The 21,239-nt window shown below is 27.0% G+C and overlaps 3 protein-coding genes across 4 annotated transcripts in view; 1 reads left to right on the top strand and 2 right to left on the bottom strand.

Annotated features, from left to right (window-relative positions):
* Positions 1–21,239, top strand: part of LOC107165238 (FMRFamide receptor) — a 153,012-nt gene that overhangs the window by 70,716 nt on the left and 61,057 nt on the right. The window lies entirely within an intron of this gene.
* LOC149056322 (uncharacterized) lies at positions 3,132–3,731 on the bottom strand. Its single transcript, XM_089227055.1, has 2 exons — positions 3,546–3,731; positions 3,132–3,437 (listed from the first exon to the last, which is right to left on the bottom strand). The coding sequence occupies exons 1-2, from the start codon at positions 3,729–3,731 to the stop codon at positions 3,132–3,134; spliced, it is 492 nt and encodes a 163-aa protein (XP_089083181.1).
* Positions 4,352–4,876, bottom strand: LOC107165236 (protein CFDP2-like). The gene has a single exon (XM_015513391.1). The coding sequence runs from the start codon at positions 4,874–4,876 to the stop codon at positions 4,352–4,354; it is 525 nt and encodes a 174-aa protein (XP_015368877.1).

Raw genomic sequence — 21,239 nt, 5'->3', positions numbered from 1 at the left:
ATTCAAACTAGAGACACATCAGTACATTGATCCTACTGAAGTGCCTTTGTGTCATAGAATTTCCGCATTTCATTTTTATTAATTTTTAAATAGCAAATTCATAAATTTCTTATCAATTCTTAGGTACTGACTTAACCTGTGGACTTTCTAAAAATGTTATAATACAGCCTATAGCTTTCCCTGATAAAATTAAAATTCAACAAAAAAAATTTTTAATTCGAACCAGTTGTTCCAGAGATTAATGTGTTCAATTTTTTTTACTTTTCAGCTTTATAATATTATAGATTAAAAACTTAAATACCTAATACTGATATTCAACATATATATTTAATTTAATAAGTAAAGTATAGTGAACCCTAAAATTTAGATAATATGGGTTACACAAAACTAATAGAAATGTTTAAAACCATGTAACAAGAATTTTGTAATAGGATATTTTATTTGCAAAGTAATTTACACTCAATGGTTTATTTTGAGTTCTTTATAAAAACAGTAAATCAAAAATAATAGGTATGGACGAAATCAAATATATACTTATTAATATCATCTTCTAAGACAGTAAATTAGTAAAACTATTATAAGTAAACTTAACCATTTATTTTAAATATAACAACCATTATCGATTGATAAACCAAACAAGTCTTATTGTTGATAAAAACCTCATACTTAGTGCTTTAATCTTCAGATATGGAAAACTTATTCATGAAGAATTATTCATTCCGGAAGCAAGGCTGCAATTAGTGCAGTGATATTAAATGTTAAAATTTTTTTCTTTTTTTTTTTTTTGTTAATGGAATATAAAATATAATGTAAATAATAAAATCACAAATAATTAAATAAAACACTAATAAACATATTATTCATATTATTGGACTAAACAAAATATTAATCTTACCATTCTTATTACACTTTTTTATTTTTATTTTTTTGATTGCACTTAATGCGTTTGATGAAATCGAGATTGATGTTATAAGATGATCATTACTCATTAGTAATAAATTGTTAAGATATATCATTATATTAGGAGTATAATAATTAATCCATACACGATACTGTATATAGGTACCTACATCTAAATACTAAAATGATATAAATGATTTTGTTTGTGCTTAATTATTTGTTTCTGAACAGATTAATAAAATTGTTTCTTTCTTTAAAGTAACAGCCAAATAGACTTCACATCACTCAAGTTTCATTTGTTTTCATTTTTCAGTTGATTAATCAATTTATTTGGAATAGGATTTTTGTAGTGATAATATTTTAAAATATAAGCTGAGTATAATAAAAAAACATAATATACTTACTGGATGATTATTTACGTCACAGTTACCATTGTCTCAAAATTGTTTACAGTATAACATTGTTTTGTTATTTTTCACCTATTCATGTTTATCAAATAAGTAAAACTTTTGATGAGTGCAACATCCAATCTGTATAATGTGTATACAGACATTTTAATGTGCATGTATTAATATGTAGCGGCTTTTCTCCGTGATATATTTCAGAGACAACATAACTATAAATTGGTATCTTGTGGTATATGAATTACAGGTGTGTAAATTTATAAGCATAATTTTGCAACATGGTATTTCTTAATTAAACCTATGTAAATGCTGTCTAGAAACAAAACGGAATACCAATTGCATATAATACCACACACCCGTTTGAATACCTTCGTTGTGCAACATTCTCACTCAACTCACCGTGAGAGGATTTTAAGACTTAACAGTGTCAATTGAATAGAAAACCATTCATGTATGCCATACATACCTATATTATAATATAATATTATTCTGTTTATTTTTAACATTATGTTGGTATACATACACATACAGATAAATTTGGTGATATTCTTCTTATCTTGATAATTCATTCAACATATTACAATATTATAATAATGTTGTCAATAATTGATTATATTCTTCTTTATACAAAAAATAATTTATATTATGTAATTATCGATAGGTTTGGTAATTCAAATCTTAAAGATTCTTTTATCACAACAAAGTAAATCTTATAGATTTAGACAACGTTATATCATACATGCAATATTAGATAGTACCTACGCAATGTGTTAGATAAATCGAATAGGGACAAATGGACGTAGCCGTTTGGACGTGGCCATTTGGACGTGGAGACAATTGGACGTCAAAAAAAAAATTAATTATAAATTAAATTTAAAATTTAAAATTTATACAATTAAAAAAAAAAAAAAAAACTAAAAATTAAAAACTAATTGTTCTTGTTTATATTTTATAGGTGTTTACCTATTTATAAATTATAAAACCATTAATATTATATTTGTTTGTAATATAACTAATGGTATCGTATCATATCGAAGGCTCGTGTTCATACTGGTATAACAGACTTAATTATTCTTAAGCACATAAACAATCACCCTTACGACTCTGACGCTGCTAAAGTGGAAGCAAATATAGCAGTATGCAATATTAAAAAACGTGCTAGAGAAACCATGGAACCAACATCTACAGTGATAAATGAGTGTATTTCTGGATTATCACAAGCATCTAAGGTACTTAGATAATATTAGATTTTACACAATTACACAATTTTTATTATATTTATAATTATTTATAATTTATCATATTTATGAAAAAAAAAATTTAAAATGAGGGGAAAATGTCCTACTACAGATAGCTTATTAATTTAATTTATTTAATAATGTAAATATGGTTTATATATATATATTTTTTTTTTGACGTCCAATTGTCCCCACGTCCAAACAGCCACGTCCAAATGGCCGCGTCCAAACGGCTACATTTGTCCATTTGTCCTAGATCGTAGATAAATACCTAAAATACAATAAGACACCGTATTGCATAAATTTTATTTATAACTTTTTTTTTTTTTTGGACCTTTAGACCATCTTGCCATAGAACATATCCTCCCCCATTCTTCTCTATGTTCCGCTCCCTCCTTCCAATCCATGTCTTCGTAGTCCACTCCTCTAACACTTAGGAAATCTTTTTTAATTCCATCTTCCCATCGTAGTCTTTGTCTACCCAGTAGTCTTTTTCCCCTTGGGTTTTCTTGGAGTACTCTTTGAACCATTGAATCTTGCTTTCTACATACGTGCCCTGCCCATTCCAACTTACTTCGTTTGATCTTGTTTATAATACTTGGTCTATTGAAAAGCTCTGTAAGTTCTTGATTATGCCTTTTTCTCCATCCTTGAAGATAGGTCCATATATTTTGCAAAGTACCTTCCTCTCAAAGATCGATAATCTTTCCTCCTCAGTCCTTCGTAACGTCCAACATTGTGAACCATACATGACTATTGGTCGTATAATTGCTAGGTATAGCTGAGTGTTAACCTCTTTTAACAGGACTTTCAAGCTTAGTAGTTTGCCTAGTGCAAAGAAGCATTTATTTCCCATTTTTATTCTTTGTTGAATTTCAATTTGACATTCATTCTTCTGCGTTACAATCGTGCCTAGGTATTTCAAATCTTCCACTTTTTTGAACTCGTACTGACCCACTGTTACGGTTTCGGTTTAAGGAAAGTTATCTGGTTCCCTACTAACTTTCATGTATTGCGTTTTCTCCATGTTGAGATGTAGCTCTACTCTTTTTGCGGATTCTATTAACCTGTCGCATAGATTCACCACTTTTTGTTCCTCTTCCCCTAGCAAGACTATATCGTCTGCATAGGCGAGCAAACTAAAGCAGGTTCTATCCATTCTTACTCCTTCATCTCTACCAATATTCATTTCTCGGATCACCTTCTCTAATACTAAATTAAAAAGGATTTTCGACAAGGCATCTCCTTGTCTAAATCAGGTTCTTACCTTCACCATCCTTGATGTCGCATTTCCTACTTTGACTTTGACTTTAGTCTGTTTTATACTAGCTTCAACTAAACGTACTATTTTCCTTGGGAAATGGAAATGCGGTAATGTTAGTTCTATCTATACTGTCATACGCCTTTTGAAAATCTACGAAAATTATATGGAGTTCTGTATAACTTCTCTCACCATTTTCTGTATGTGCTCTTGGAACTCTCTAATTTTCCCATTATTCTTGAGTTTATCTACATCATACCTGACAATTTCCGATCTCATATTTCTACTCATCGTTTTTAGCTTTACCCTAAGATTGCTAGCTACTAGAAAGTGGTCAGAGCCGCAGTCAGCTCCCATGTATGTTCTTACATCCGTTATGTTGTTGGAAAATCTCTCATTTGTCAATATATGGTCTATTTGGTTTAAGTGCCTACCATCAGGTGATATCCACGTCCCCTTATGTATGTTCTTATGTGGGAACATTGTACTCTTGACTCTAAGACCTTTCCCTATGGCCAAATCTACAAGTTTTGTGCCATTGTCATTAGTCATGTCATGTAAACTGTGGATACCAATAGTTGGTCTAAATGATTTCTCTTTCCCATTTTGGCGTTCATGTCTCCTAGTACAATTTTTATTTTGCTATTACTAATCCCTTCTAGTAGTAGTTCTATCTCAGTATAAAAATCTTCTTTTTCTTGTTGTGATTTGTCCTCCGTGGGTGTGTGTACGTTAATGAATACGATATCGAACCATTTAGACTCTATTTTCAATAAAGCTAGTCTTGGGTTAATTACTCTAAAAACTTCTATCGTTGGTACTATATTCTTACGTACCGCAAAACCAACTCCGAATTGTCCTCTTTCATCACACCCACCAAAAAGGATTGTCATCTTTCCCATGTCCATATTTCCTGCTTCCTTCCATCTTATTTCCTGCAGAACCACTACTCCTAAATCATATTTTTCTACTTCCTTGACCATACTTTGACCTGCAACCTTGACCAGCATCAGGTTTTTAAAGTGTTCGTACGTTCCAAGTTCCAAAAGTGAGTTCTGGGTTTCCGTTTCCATATCTTTTTCATATTAAATCTAGACCAAGGCTTGTTCTTAAGATCCTGAACAAAACATTTTTAGGAGGCGGGGTTATTAGCACTGTGCTCAACCCTCAATCTGGAGGACCAGACTATCCCAACCATTTAAGGTCAGGGTACGGATACTGCAGTGTAATGATTGAGGTACACTGGGCGATGGGAGCGCCACTTTCCCTACGCCTTGAATTTTTATTTGTAACTAAAAATTAATTTTTTTTTACATTTCGTTGTGTACTTATGTAATATAGTTGTTACTCGTATAATACTTATATCAGTAAAAGTAATCCAATTATGTCCAAATTAACAAATTTGTTTTTTTTTTTATCCCGTTAATAAATTATTGATGTTTTTTTTTCATATTATTTTTAATAAAAATATTATTGATATACGTAGGTATCTTATAGGTAACTACATGGATTGTTTAAAAATAAGTAAAACATAATCAGACAAAACGAATTAATAAATATATACAACAGAATTCATTTATTCTAACTATAATAATTTTAAAATAAGTGATTATTTAAATAATATCTGAAAATATTGAATAAATTTAATTTTTGTCTACATTAATAATTATTGTAGGTATGTATTACTCAATAAATCCGTTTAAGGTGCGATGCGTGTCAAGAATTTGTCACTAAGAACCCAAGTGGTCAATGTTCATATATCTGAAAAATAGTGACAACTGCTGATGTTGGCCTTCAGAACACATTTGATACTAAAGCACGTCTTACAAAACCACAACTACAATCATTTATATATGACGTATATTGATACGGAGCGTTGAATTCCAACGTTCCGCGTCGTGAAAAAAAGTAACAAATTGCGAGTGTTGGTAATCACATTAATATATTGCTATATTGAATAATAATTTATACAATGTTGGGGCACGTAAAGCGTCGATCTACACCACCCAGACTTGATAAGTGAGGTGGCATAGTCAGTGGTGCTTGTGGCTAGTCGGGCACAGGCCCGACTCTATTTACAATGTCGGGTATGTTAAGTTTTGACTATATGGTCGGGAACCGCCCGTTACCGGTACACGCTTTTATAAGCGTTACTCCGGTGGCGAATCAGGTTCAGAAAAGATCAACTTAATTAAGAGCCGTTTTATGTGTTGCTCGACTGAGTCGGTCGCGACGATGGTTGCCACGCGGAATCTATCTGATGGGTTCGGGCTTCGGACTGTTGTCCTAGTCGGTCGTCGTTCCCGCCTGGTGGATGGTGTCCACGTTGTCCTCCGGGATAGCTCGGCTCGTATCGTGTGTTCCGGCGTATTCGACAATCGATTAACCCTGAACGGTGAGAGAATAAGCGTAACGCTGGGTGCTCGGCTGATAGGCAATCCGTACACTCACTGTTGATGTTTGGCGATAGTATTGTTGACAGGGCCGGTCGTTCGGTGTTTCTCCGCAGTCTCCGGTAGACAACAATCGTGTTTTGTCCGTGCGGCATGAGTCGCTGAGTGGGTCGTAGTTTTGGTGTCCGGCAACGGGTTCACTGAGTGATCGGCAGTCGGCGGATAACGGCTTGTGCGTTGCACGTCGTGGCTGATGATCGTCGTTAACTTGAGTTTCCAAATGATTCCAGTTCTTCGTAATTGATTGTTCAGTTGTTGAAGAGTTGAAGTTTGGAATTTGAATCATTGTCCTCGGTTGTTGTACCGGTATTTATACACGTTAATCAGATTTCCGTAGCTTTTATTGGATTCAGGCTACATGGAATGACAAGTCGACATAACCTCATTGTTATGGTCACCTGATCTCAACGGTGCTGTTTTCACTCAGTGAACTTGTTCGTCTGTTCGAATATAAACGTCGTTGTGTGTATAACGATGTTGTTATAGCGGTTAATTTAATGGTAGTCTGTGGTTGGTTGGTGGTCCTGCAAAAGACCGTTTCTGTCGTCTGATAATGTTCCGTAACAATATATAGATCATACAAACCTAAATTATGAATTAATAACTATCATAAATGTTAAGAAACATGTTAAGAACATCCAGCCACGCATTTTATATTTACAAATAAACCGATACGGTGATACCTATTGTTTGAATCTCAACATTAAGGTACATAATAATTGTTGAACAATTTCAGCCATATTGTAGGTGAGCAATATAACTTAATTTTGAACTTAAATGTCTAGATTTAAAGGAAGTATTGATACGTATAGGTATGGAAAGTTCACAAGTTATAACGATAAGAAAAATAGATAAAAATGTTTTTAAAAAATAAAACAAAAGCCATGAAACACTATAATATTATTTTTATTTTCACTCTAGTTAAGAGACTACATTAAGTATTCATACTTAAAATTATTTATTATGATTATGCTTTATAAAGTATACTAAAAGTACACTACAGTAATATTATATTAATTATATGAAATGCTTTTCTTTCTTATGCGTGTCTAAATATTAAAATCAAACGACTCATACAGTACGTGATATTAACTAATAAACTAGGTAAATAATCAGTATTCAAATTTGAAGATTCTGATCAGTTAAATAAGTAATTTATAAAACGTAATATTATACGTCTAATAAAACATGATAAACAAATAAATAATGCAACACGCGTTATATGAATTATACTCGTATGTATAATATATTATTTTCATTTGCAAAAGTTTTAAATAAATAACAATAATTATTAAGTTTTTGGTATTGTGATATATTAAAGTGTATAAACAATTCATATTTCCATACTATAGACTACTATAATATTAAACCTAATAAGGCAAAAAATATGATAAATAATTTAAGAATAATATTTAAATCGATTCATAATTTCACATTTATTTTTTTAACTTTGCACTGAGGTTTATTTATATTTTATAACAAAATATTTTCAATAAAATAATCTAATAATATCACATAGCTAAATTGAAAAAGAGCTGTTAAAATAAATAAATACTTTAGATGTATCATTAATTATTTAAACAATCTAAGAATATGTAAGGTACACACAATACCGGTATACACACAATACATACAATTGTTAACTCTACTCGTAAATTTTAATTCATATTTGTTTTTATATTTATTGATAGTTAAACATTGAATTATTAGCTTATATTTTCTGAAAAATGTATACAAATAAAAATATTTTAAATTGAAAAACTATTTTCATAGTAGCTTTAAACAATAATTTGATTTACGTAGTTAATTATGTGTAAACGTGTATTTATTGTTTGAATATACTATCTTTATTCAGCGCTTTTTGTTGTGAAAAGATTTGTTTAGAATATTATTAAAGATTATAAATTGATCATAATATATACAAAAATTAATCACTGAGTTTGATCATAGAGTTCTCACCACATCTACAACTAACCTGGTGTAGGAGACTTGACTGATGAGGTATAGGAATGAATGTGATGAGGTACTGAAATAGTAATAACTTTGTTTCTTATTTCATTATACAGACGAGTATACAGTCAAATTCGCTTATAAAGATCTTCTAGGGACCTAGGGAATCTGATCGTTATAACCAAACTTCGTTATATCCGGATCATAAAAAAATTATAATTTTTTTGAAAAATTGATTTATTAAACACATTTTTTACTGTTATTTAAGATTACAAAATATGTATTTTAACATTCAAGGTATTTATATAAATTTTAATAAATGTACAGAATATACCTGTATAGACGTATAGTATAATATGTTTACGATTTGTTTGAAAAATAATCTTTAATAGTAGTTTGTTTATAATTTGAATAAGATTTTTTAACAAAATTAGAAATATTATTTAATGTCATTGATACTTCTGGCGTATTTATGTCACTATTTACCGAAACAAAAGTACGCACCTGATCAATATAAAAATACATTTCCGAAATAGATGGTACTTTGAATACGATTTCTTCGCTCTCTTCGTCAGCTTGTTCACTTTCATCATTATTTGCATTCAAATAGACTTGACAATTTATTCTTCATTGGGTTCTTCGTTGGTCAAAAGAGCATCGTCAACCTCCGCAAAACTTTGTATGTTTTCTTCAGAAAAGCACTCTGTGTCCAAATGATTTTCACTTAGTACTTCTGTTTCGTCGTTTATAGATACCATATTTCATTTTTAAACGTTAATATTTGAATTTTTGAATATGTTTGATATATTATGTCAATTATTCCATTTGGTTATATTTCCACGCTTCAATCGTTTTGCTCTTCATAATGTCAAATATCTCTGATGTTGAAGTTTATTTTTGTTGAAAAATAAGTCATTTTCATTCCCTTATACGTAGGATTTTATACATCCATTTATCCTTATAATATAAGAAACCTGCGTGAATATAATAACTTATCAATACACATACTATTAATATAATAAATTGCTATGTATAATATGAATATTATATTTCAAGTATGTAGTTAGTTTAAGCTTATTTTGCTTTCAAAATGTTTGATTACCTATATCAACGTATACTTACAAAGATTTTTTTGTTTTTAAACTACCTAATTCAATAAGTTACAACATTAAAACTATAACGGTAGATTAAATTAAAATGTTTATATATTGTCTGACAGGAAGAGGAGTTCTCTCATTGATGACACCCTGTGGGAAACATTTTATATTTTTATTAATTTAGTTTAAAGTTATAACTAAGTGTGTATAAACTATAAATATATATATATATATATATATATTTGTTATTAAATAAATAAGTAAAATTTACAATCTATACAATAAAAAAAAATTCTAATAAACAAATAGGTGAATATTATATTATATTGGATATAGTTGGTGACTTGGAGAAATAAAACTATCCAGTGAGAAGAGACGTGTGCTAGATTTTTCAAGACCTTATTTTAAACTAAAAGGTCACGGCACCAACGTATTTTAAGACAACGTGGTTGGGTTTTAGGGGAATTTGACTATAAATATTTTTAAAATTAGTAAATATTAAAAATATAAATACATAAATATTATTATTTTATTGATTTACCAGTTTATATTATAATATAATATGCAATCTATTATATAAAATATAATCAGTAATTAGAAAGAATTTCAGTCATAAATAAACGTTAACATGTTCATATTATAATATAGCAAACGATACGCGGGCGTCTCGTTTTTTTCTTCAAATTGAACATCGACATGAACAATGTTTATATTTTAATGAATTTGAACAATTTTTAAGATATTCAATTTATTTACCATTTAATAAAGATATGTTTAAAATGTATTGAATGATTATATTATATGATAATATTTTATCATTGTGATTCCTATTGTAAAAAAATAAAAAAAATTAATACCTAATAAATGAATGACACAATGAACACATTCATTGTATCAAAGGACGTAAATGTAAACAAGTTATTTTTTGTGAACGTTCCGAACACTGAATAAAAGGAACCTACTAGTTTGTTTTATGAATATTCAAATAATATAACTTAAATTAATTAATAATAACAAAAAAAAAAGAATAAGTGTTGAAATTTAAGCAAAATATATATGAAACGAGTAAATTGTCACTCGGAAACTTGAAGAGCTCATGCCATTTCCTCCCAAACAATTGGATTATTTAGATTCCACTTTAGATTTTTTTTCAACAGTTTAGTAATAAATTAACACGTTGGCTATGTTTACATTAGTAATTTCTCAAAATAATTATATTTTAGCAGTTTTGCAACATATCCTTCCGAGTTCCAACGGAACTTGCACACCATTACGGTCACCTTGGAAACGTGTGCTCTAGAGAAATGTATAAAGGCAAATCCTAGTAATTTGTTTGTAACAATAGTGTAGAACATGAAAAAAAAACTTGTAAGTCACTTTTCTGACTTTATTTTAAATATTTCTCGCCACTGAGTAGGTCATTGCAATGGTTTTGTATTAAATATTTTAATTTAATGATAAATCATTGTATAGGGATGAAAAATCATTTTATGATTTTAATGAACTATTTTATAATGCAATTTGAAATCTATTTTCAAACAAGTAAAACGGTAGGTAGGTAGGTTAAACTATTTGCTAACAAAAAGGAACCGTAAGTATGATCTTCTATAATGTTTTATCATTTAGTGATACTAAATGAGTTATAATATAGGTATCAGGAAAATTTATTGTCACACCACAAAACAGTGTGAATAGAATTGTTGTATAAATACTTTATAACTTATTTGTATAAGTTGTTTTGAATATGCATGTGCATTTTTAAATATAATAAAATAGAATATTGTGTCAAAATAACTATTATGATCATTAAATATTTTATGTGAACTTCTCAGTGACAGTTATTATTTTTTATTATTCTGTAAGCTTGCGGTACTTAGTTTATAGCTATTTCATTTATTTGCAACATGTATGTTGGATTTGTCTTAAAATATATGTTTAACTTTTATACATATTAATAAATAATATTTTTATTATAATATAAAAATATTAATAAATACATATATTTCTCATAGTTATGAAAAACAACTTAAATTTATTTATGATTATTATTAATTTTTTTAATTTTTTTTTGTACTGGAGATAATAAATTGAAAAAAATACCATAACTAATTATTATAGTACTATTATAATAGTAAGTAGAGATGCAAAATATTTTCAGCATTTAGGTTGCTTTTGGGTTTTAAATGATAGTATAGTTCTTTAAAATTACTTATTCCAATTATTATCATAAAAAAAAACTAAACTAATAATAAGCAAAAAGTGTATTCATCAACGAAACATTATATTTATTTTATTTGAATAATATGTAAATCTGGATGAACAATTGAAATGTAAAATGTAAATATTATCAGATGGAAACCATTAAAAAAAAATATATATAATAGATTTATTCATTGTTAATATAATTCATATATGATGTATGTGTACATTTTATATTGATGTTTTTCAAAAAACACTATTTTAATTCATCAATATCAATTAAATTAATCTAAAAACTTCAGATTGATGCAATTACTTGTTATTTGTTGTTGCACTAAAAAATGTAAAAACCACGTATGTATGCTGTAAAAATAATAATAAAAGTTTCTCATCTCAATTAGGTACCTATGGATGTTGTCCATTATAAGAAAATACAAAATTCAGAATTTTTACGATTTATTGAATTTGAAATAGTGAAATATGAATCCAATAAGTTAAATATGGATTATTTACAAAGATCATAAAAAATAACGAGCTTAAACAAAGGTCATAAAAATTATTTCAACAGAATACCAGGTGGATTTTCATGGCCTATACAACTAATAAAAATGACAGCAACCGTTAACTACTCTTCATCCTCCTGAGTATTGTTAGATGTTACACAATATGGTTGATAAATTGTGTTTTGTTAGTAACCGAATCTCATTGTGCTGTTCACACGATGAGATGGATACAACATCGATGTTGTTAAATAACATTTCTGAACATTTGAATACACGTTTATGTTTCATCTATTATTACTTCAGTGATACTATGGTTTAGTGTAGGGATTTATAACTGTTCATTACATTCATTAAATCCATTCCAAAAATAAGTCATCATAGACACTTAATAGTTAATACCTAAAGTATAACAATATTAATAAACTATTATTTTAGAATAATTTCGTGTTTTCAAAAACATATTTTGTAGTTTCAAAATCAATGTCAATTAATAATATAAGACGAACCAATCAGATTATGATACAAAATTATAAATATTGATTTATTTAGTTTACGTTTACAAAATTGTATGACATGGTTTTTTTTCCAACGGATATACAGTAAAAATGTCACTCAATGAATTTAAACTTCAAAGCTAGCAAATTTGTGTAAAAAACTTTTTGTTTTGTTACAGATTGTTTTTTTGTTTATGAAACATGTAAAATTTTTTCTATATTGGCCACATTTCAAAATAAGTTTTGTGGTCTCAAAATCGTAGAAGCATTCGAATAATTTTGGCCATACGATTATAGAACTCATTCATAGAACAATAATATTTATGAAATAAATCAGCAAGTATAATTTGATGTTTTGAAGGTGCGTTATACACAAAAAAAAATTGAATATTATGATGCCCAATAAATATTTTAATTACTAATTAATTATCGTATGTTGAAATCAAAATTGAATAGGCATATTATGAATAGTATGCCTTTATTCAAATATTATTTTTTTTTCATTTTAAATCTCATAAAATTTATCAAAATACTTTGATCTGTTGTAGTTATTCAACGATGTGTAGGGTAAAGCAAGTAATACTGTTATTATAGTGGTTAAGTATAAGAAACAATAATATGATTTCGGGTAACAATGACCCTCATTTATCTGATGTCCATATACGTCATCATTGGCGTCTCTCCATCTTTGGGGGGGATTGTTATACGAAACTGTTGAATGGAGTTTGAAAATGTTGATTCACAGCTCATAAAACACGGGTGTGTTTTCGGTAAATTTGAGGCACGATAGTTCTGAATTAGATGACTAGAAATTGCGTTCGCGGGGGAATAAAGAAATAAATGAGGGATGTCGGGCAAAGAAAGAACGAGGCTGAGTTTTTGCTTAAACCTTAGGCTTATTGATGACATTCTAGTGTATAAGAAAGCTTGATTCATGACTGGACAACCAAACAAAACTAAAACCTCGTACATTAAATGATTAAATGTCTACATAGCTAAATATAATATTTTCAAACACATACTTTATTGTCCACTAAAACGGCCAAATCGTTTAGTATAAGCACACGCCACGGAATTATTATTTCACTGTGTTTTTAAGAACAACGAAATAAAACATTGTACGTCAGGGATATGATAGTTTTGAAATCATAAAATAAAATATAACAATAGCTTTTGTTAACGATGGTCACTAGAATTGTGTGTTCAAACTGTTTGATTGATGACTTAAACGAGGAAAATGAAATATATGAGTTGTATCACATTTAATTACTATATTATCTACGAGAGAATCAAATCATATAATTCTAAAATACAATTTTATTTATGATTGAAAAAAATGTTGGTTAAAATATTTTTCAAATGTATACTGGCTTATTAAAATTATATCATATCGAGTCCATAAACATCAAAAGATAGTTAGACTTAATTTGTATTTATTTATTAGAGAAAAAATTCGAAATCAGATTATATAATACATACAATTTGTCATACAATTAATAAATGTATTGAATAAGTGAATAAAATATTATAAATGTTTATAAATGTTTTATGTAAATATTTTACCATTTATGTAGTATTGATTTATCTTATTTACATACTTACCTAAACATGTTGTACCACAGTAGTTTTCTCTAAGAACGTAAAAACACAAAATTGAATTATTATTTACTTAACGTTCAAAAAGATTCCCGTTAACTTGCTCACAAAGTTTACTGACCTAAAAAAAAGCGATAACGAGAGTTTCAAAGCAGTTTTACCTTCTTTCATTTTAGGGACCATGAACAAACATTAACTAGGTAACTGAATAAGTAAAAAAAGTGAATAATCTCATACAAAGTTTTAATATATTTTTGAAAAACAATTCTTGATGCTAATTTTTCATAGTAAGTAACAGAGATCAATGAATTATTTTATCCATTTCAATATTAAACACAATTTACATTGATATTTAAGTTAAGTCTATGTTCCACATTATGACGTGTGCAAGTTTAACTGCTTATGTACAACCTTCTTACTGTAGTATTGTGGTGTGATCTCTTCGGAGGTTTCAGTAGAAGCCCCCTCCTCAGACACCATTTGCATCAAAGACGTTAATGGAATCTAACTAGTTAAATTACTTAATTATATTTTACCTTGTTTCATTTTTAACGTCATTCTTTGTTTAAAGATACGGGGACATAAATAATCAGATCATAAAATAGCTATCATTTTTAACGAATTCCCTATCGTGATTAACGGGGCCATTCGACCTAACATAATCCTCTAACCTTTACCCCATTCGTTTAGTGTCACTTCAACCAAATAATGCTATTAAAATCATGTACCTACACTTTGGTGGTTATTGTATTTTTGATATTGTAAAAACTTCAACATACAATATATATACATTGTGATTAAATGTACAGCTTAGTAAAATAACTTTTGATATGTAATTTTTAGTTGATTTAATATTATAATGAATAATCGTTTAATATCTGGTAACAGTAAGTTAATAATTCGTTTCGAAAATTTTAATTTTATGAAATTGTTTAAACGTCTTGCTTTTTACACACTTTTCTTAAGGTCACTTTCACGTTTGTTTGTTTGTCTATTTGTCTATAATCAAACCTTGCGCGCTCAATTTGAGGCAGTTTTTGACGATGAAAAATTCGGAAAATTGGTATAGACCTTGGTCTTGGATGACAATACAATAATCCGTTGTCATTTTGGGACACGGACCTCCAGGTAGGCGATGACGGGTGTGCAAAGTCATCTCCGAGGAAGTAAAGGTATAATAATATAATAATATAACCATAACAACTACCATCTACCAAAAAAATAAAAAATATATTATCAACATTGTTTAAATTTTTTAACTTTACTTTTAAATTTTTCATCACGCGCGCTCGTATCACTGCTGCTGTTCGTCGAGTTCGCTGCCATTTAACCTAACCATTACTCGCCGAAAAAAAAAACAGCGTTGCATGATAATATATGTATGATAAACGTTTAATAAAAAAATTTACTTTCAACTAAAAAGTAGAAAATAAAAAAATAATTAAAAAAAAAAAAATTTTAAAAATATAAATATTAATATTAAATTGTACTTTAAAATAATGAAAAATGTATTGATGAAAAATTTAAAAGAGTGTGGTGCTCTTCCACTTGGCATATACTCCCAGTCACTATCTTATAAACAGGTTTGAACAAAGAAGTGTATGTGAGACTTAGCTCGGCTTTAAATGTTTATATGATGCACCATACACTTTTAAATTTTTCATTATTTTTAAGTACAATTTAATATATATATTTATATTTTTTTAAATATGTTTTTATAGGAAAGTGTATTTTTAATAATAATATATAAATAATGAGTGTTCTTCGATAAAAAAATCACCCTGTATATATACACGCGCGGTGCGGAGAATTGTTCAAATTAATATTTGTTTTATAGTTTCAATTAATTTAACTTTTTTTTATGTAACTTAACTAATTATTAATATTTTTTCTGGAAAAAATATATTAACATATTGTATTATAGTGCTTAATTCAATCATTTAATTTACATAATAATTATGTAATCATTACATTTACATGAGTCAGCTTCTTATCATTTATATTTTAGGAAATGCCAATTTACACTGAAATATTACTAATCTAATTTTTGTCGATACATGATATGTACATTTCTATACTTAACCATCACTTACGCTTTAAAAAAATAAATAGTTTAGTTATTTGTATCTATTTATTTTCACTCTACCTATATGTACACGTTTCATATACTTTTTAAAGAATTTTTATTTAATTTAATTTTGTTTTCATTTTGTTTATACTTTCAGTTCGATACCAATAGATTTTTATAATACACTGTTAGTATTAACTCTTGTTTAAATTATTTATTATCAAAAACGCAAGATACTGTAAAATCCTCTGCGATACAAGTTTATGAATATTTATACAATAATGATGTTATCATAAATTTAGGTACACAATATCTTTAGTAATTTACAACTGTTATTTTACGCTATACCATCTAAATGTGCAATCTTTATCATTATTGGCAACAGTACAATGTTTTAAATATATTTTTTTATAACAATATTCACTGATTGAAACCCTTGTTCATAAAATCATGGACCTATAATTCAATCAAATAAATTAAGGAAGATCGATATAATATAATGTTTTATGTATTTTTATAGATTATATATTTCGAATTTACCTGATACTGAAAAAAAAATTAAATTTGGACAACTTATATTTAGACTTATGAGGTAAGCACGTAACTATTGTGATGAATATTTTGATTCTGATTTCACATAACCAACACAATGATCTATTTACAGCTCACAAAAACAAACTATACTACAAGCATTGAATTCATTATTTACAAGAACACATTAATTAAAAAAATAACGATAGAGATTCTCTCCCTATATTAAACTTCTTAACACAGTTCCCTTAATCATGAGTTGTATCACCAGTACTAAGTAGTATACATTTGTATAATTACAGCACATTTATACATGGAGATATTAAAATTTCAAGTGGGAATTTTTCACTCAAAGACATTAATTTTTCTGGTTAATGCGCAGGATCATAGTATATTCCTATAATAATGGATATCATTATAAATATAAGCAATGTATATGCTTTTTGTTTATTATAATGTTACACATACCTACCACACATGATGTGGTAATGTGCATGTACGATGTATATTTCGTTTGAGCAATTAATTAAGAGTCTAAGCACGCTTAATATACATATACATATGTGTTGTGAACATAAACTTTATAATTTTCAAAAAATTCTGTGATTACACGGAAAAATTAATATCTATAAGCAGGATATTCCAGCCTTGAAAATTTCACTGTACAATTATTCTGTGAATATATATGTACAAATATAATACTTTACTAAACACATGGAACAAAACCAAGTTTAAAAACTTTTACGCCAATCTAAAAAACTTGGTCAGTGCTCGATATTTTCACCTAGAAAAAAAACCCTCAACAGAAGTCTGCGGCCTCGACTACCCAAGGACATATAATATACAAGATCTTATAACATTATTTCTATTTCTATTTCTATTTTTATTTGTATTCATATATACTTGCAATAATAATCTTTGTCATTAATTTTAAAATTCATAAACCGCAATTAATTGTAAAAAAAAAAAAAAAAAATAGTTGTAATAACACAATATAAGCTGCAACATTTTATAATTAATTAAATAATAATATTTTAATGCCCTATGTTGGTATAATAACAATATTATTAACATAATACACTTCAAGTTTATGCTGGGTACGCAGTGTATCATATTAATGTGTGTCAAAATGTATTTGTTTATACATGAACAAAAAATACTACCTATGGTAATGCGACCAGTTTAGAGGTTTTTGTTATTCACGACATAACACATAATTTCAAGATTGGACATATTGTGATTTGAATCATTAGAATCAAAAAATAATAATTGGCGATAGTATATAATTGACTAATTCTGTTTGTCACAAGATTAAAATATTATATCTTTAGACAAAAAATGTATTTTTTTTTGCATGTTATTTATCGTAAAATAGTAATTTATAATATTCAAATATGTCTAAAATTATATCTTAATATAATTATTGATAGTACTCACATTATTTAATTTAAGCAAAAATTCATCTCAGTTATTCAATTATTATTATTATTTATCAATTTTTTTGATTAATTCATAATTATTTGACAGTATCAATACATAAATATATTATTTTTAATTCACATTGATACTAAATTCATATATTTATGACTTATAGGAATCATACCTATACTTTATGTAAATGTTCATTATTTTAATAAGTACCTCTGATAAAAGATTATATATTTTAACTTAAAATTTAAAATTGAATTTTAATTTGTAACAATAATTTTATTAATACAATTGATCGTATTTATTATAAACATTTTTTTTAAACGATCTATTGTACATATTTTCCATTATGTATTTGTGTATTTCGGCCTTAGGGTACTTTGTCCGTACTATTTCATTAATGTTTCAGTCACTAAAAATATAATTATTATTTATAATCATCATGCAAATACAAATATCACCAATAAAACATAATTTATGAAAAATAGTAAATATTACATATTTTATCATACAAATCATTATTGACAAAATGAATTATGAGGTCTATAAATCTTAATGATTTTGATTCTATAATAATATGTTATTATTATGACATTAATATTATTATAAAGGTATAATATTACTATTATATATGAATTTCATTTTTAGTTTGAAAATGGAATAAAAGCAAATTATATTATATTATCATAGTTAATTAGTGAAATTTAAACTATTTATTTTTTGACATTATTAAAATCAGTTTCTTCCTTTTAGATATAAGAATAAATAAAACTAATCCTACAAAAACTGTAAGTTGAAGAAAAAACATTGTCAACTATTTAGTTTAGTTCAGTAAGCAACATAGCTATTTTTGACAAAATTTAATCGTAAACGTCTTGGCAAAATATTATAGTCGATACTCAATATATGATTTTTCAAGGATTAAAATAACTGAAAATTAATCAAATACTTTTTTTTTTTTGGTTCAGAAAAACAAGTATTTGAATAAATTGACGATTTTTATGCGATTGTATGACAAACAACACAATTATTTACAACATTGTTAAATATTTGTATTTTAAACGAATTTATGTTTATTTCTGTCTTTAAATCGTATTTTAGATATCGACATTTAAATACTTGATAACATAAATTATTTTAATTGAATATGATTATAGAAAGATTTATATAACGTTTATATCATGAATATATTTACTCAGACATTTAATTGTACCCCAAAGTCATTATTATTTTGGTATAGGGAATGTACATATTTTACGTTTTAATAAATAACTTAAAATGAAATTCAAATTATATACCTAATATCTTCAAGCTAATACTTTTATAAAATTGTATGATTAAATGCTTATCACAATTTAACAACGAAAATCTCAATAAAGTTAGAAGTATAATAAAAATTCAAGTTTATTATAAGTTTTAATTCGTAACTCGTAGACATTGACATATATGTTACATTATATTAAATTTGAAAACTAAATACTTTTATCTAGATACTTTTCATAATTAAATATATATATATATATATATAATATATAAATTACTCGGCACATCGGGTTATTTTTTTGATATTTACCTAGTATATTATTTTATTTATGATTAAAATCAAATAACTATATATTTATTTATTTAATCAATATTTAAGTATTTATATAATAGTTATTTTTATTTGTTTTCAATGTGAATTATAATTTTAAATCAATCATGTGATTAATCACAAATTAAATTGCTTTCCAATATGTACAATTAAATAGATAAAATTAAAAAGTTTTTGAAATAACAACAATCTTTCGTTATGTATTAAAGAAAAAATACATTCTTAATGGATGTATTTTTATTAGGGATTGCATCTGAAAAAAAAAATTGATTCGCATTACTCAGAAATAACTTGTGTTTATCATTATCTACAATTTAAATCTTTTAAATTTTTTACATTTAACATTTAACAAATCTCTACAGACCAACTAATTGGTTGCATATTACAATGGATTATAGGAATTAGATCAGAGCGTGACGTTAAATTTCAATGTATAGTTATTATAAATTACATAATTTTAATATTAAAAATATAATAGTAATATTTAATTGGTTTATGACATAGTAGCCAGGAGAGAAGATAATATATGTATATATTTTGATGGTTTGTTAACATAAAAATAAATCGGGTGGAAAAATATTTCCAGGAAACCAATATAAATGGAAAAATATATTTTATTTTTAGGATGCACAAACATAAAATAGTTTTAAGCTTTTTCATTTTGAAGTTATTTTTCGTTTAATATCACACTTATAATAATATTTTGTTAACCATTATGTTCTTTTTTTTTGTTGCAGTATATTATTTTGTTTCATTTATCGGTGTCAATTTTAATTGTATTTACAAAGTATAAAAATTAAAATTATATAGGTACATACTGTTATTATATTTTTTACAAGTTCCGATTTGTACTTGTATCATAAATACAATTTTAAAAGTATTTATTACGAGGCTGCTATTTAAGAAGGACACAACTCGTGCAGGTATGTGTTATTTCTTGAAGTTGGAAATAAAAAAAAAAAGTTATTAAACCAAGTCGACTGTGTAATGTGGTTCGGCCGTAAACACTGTCAATGGATTTTATAATCCCCCTATTATGGTCTAGCAGTCGCGTCACTGACGTTCGACTCCAACAACTGACCTCTGTTGATCCTTATAAATCTTTTTTTCACCTCATCGGACATTTTATCACCCTTGTCCAACAGCAACAGGTGTTTGAGAATTAGTGATAAGTTCTATGGAGAATGAGCAGAGAATATAAACATATATCACGTCTGATCTCTAGGTTTTTATTTGCATTACACATTTAAACTTCATACATAGGTAAAAAAATTACCGTTTAACTAGGTAAATTGATTATATATTGTTTCTTTTAAATTATTAATATTTTGGGTAATATTCTTACGAGCTTATTCAAACTAATTAAACTAAGTTTTCAGTCACAAATTCATTTTTAGAATAATTTTTAATTTTTTTAATTTTTTTGATTTATTGTCAATCATTATACTATTACATATTGCAAATTAATATTTGAAATAAAAATCTTAAAATGTAAACTTTTTTTATTATTCAGTATTCTAAAA

Source organism: Diuraphis noxia, unplaced genomic scaffold, assembly GCF_037042655.1.
Source record: "Diuraphis noxia isolate RWA-SAM2 unplaced genomic scaffold, SU_Dnox_SAM2 contig0004, whole genome shotgun sequence".
Taxonomy (NCBI): domain Eukaryota; kingdom Metazoa; phylum Arthropoda; class Insecta; order Hemiptera; family Aphididae; genus Diuraphis; species Diuraphis noxia.
Note: the sequence above shows the minus strand (reverse complement) of the source record. Positions and strands in the feature narration are given on the sequence as shown.

Coding starts and splice junctions, on each gene's coding strand:
- LOC149056322 (XM_089227055.1), bottom strand. CDS start 3,731: ATGAATATTGGTAGAGATGAAGGAGTAAGAATGGATAGAACCTGCTTT. Junction 3,438..3,545: donor AGAAAACGCAATACATGAAA/GTTAGTAGGGAA, acceptor ATTGTAACGCAG/AAGAATGAATGTCAAATTGA.
- LOC107165236 (XM_015513391.1), bottom strand. CDS start 4,876: ATGGAAACGGAAACCCAGAACTCACTTTTGGAACTTGGAACGTACGAA.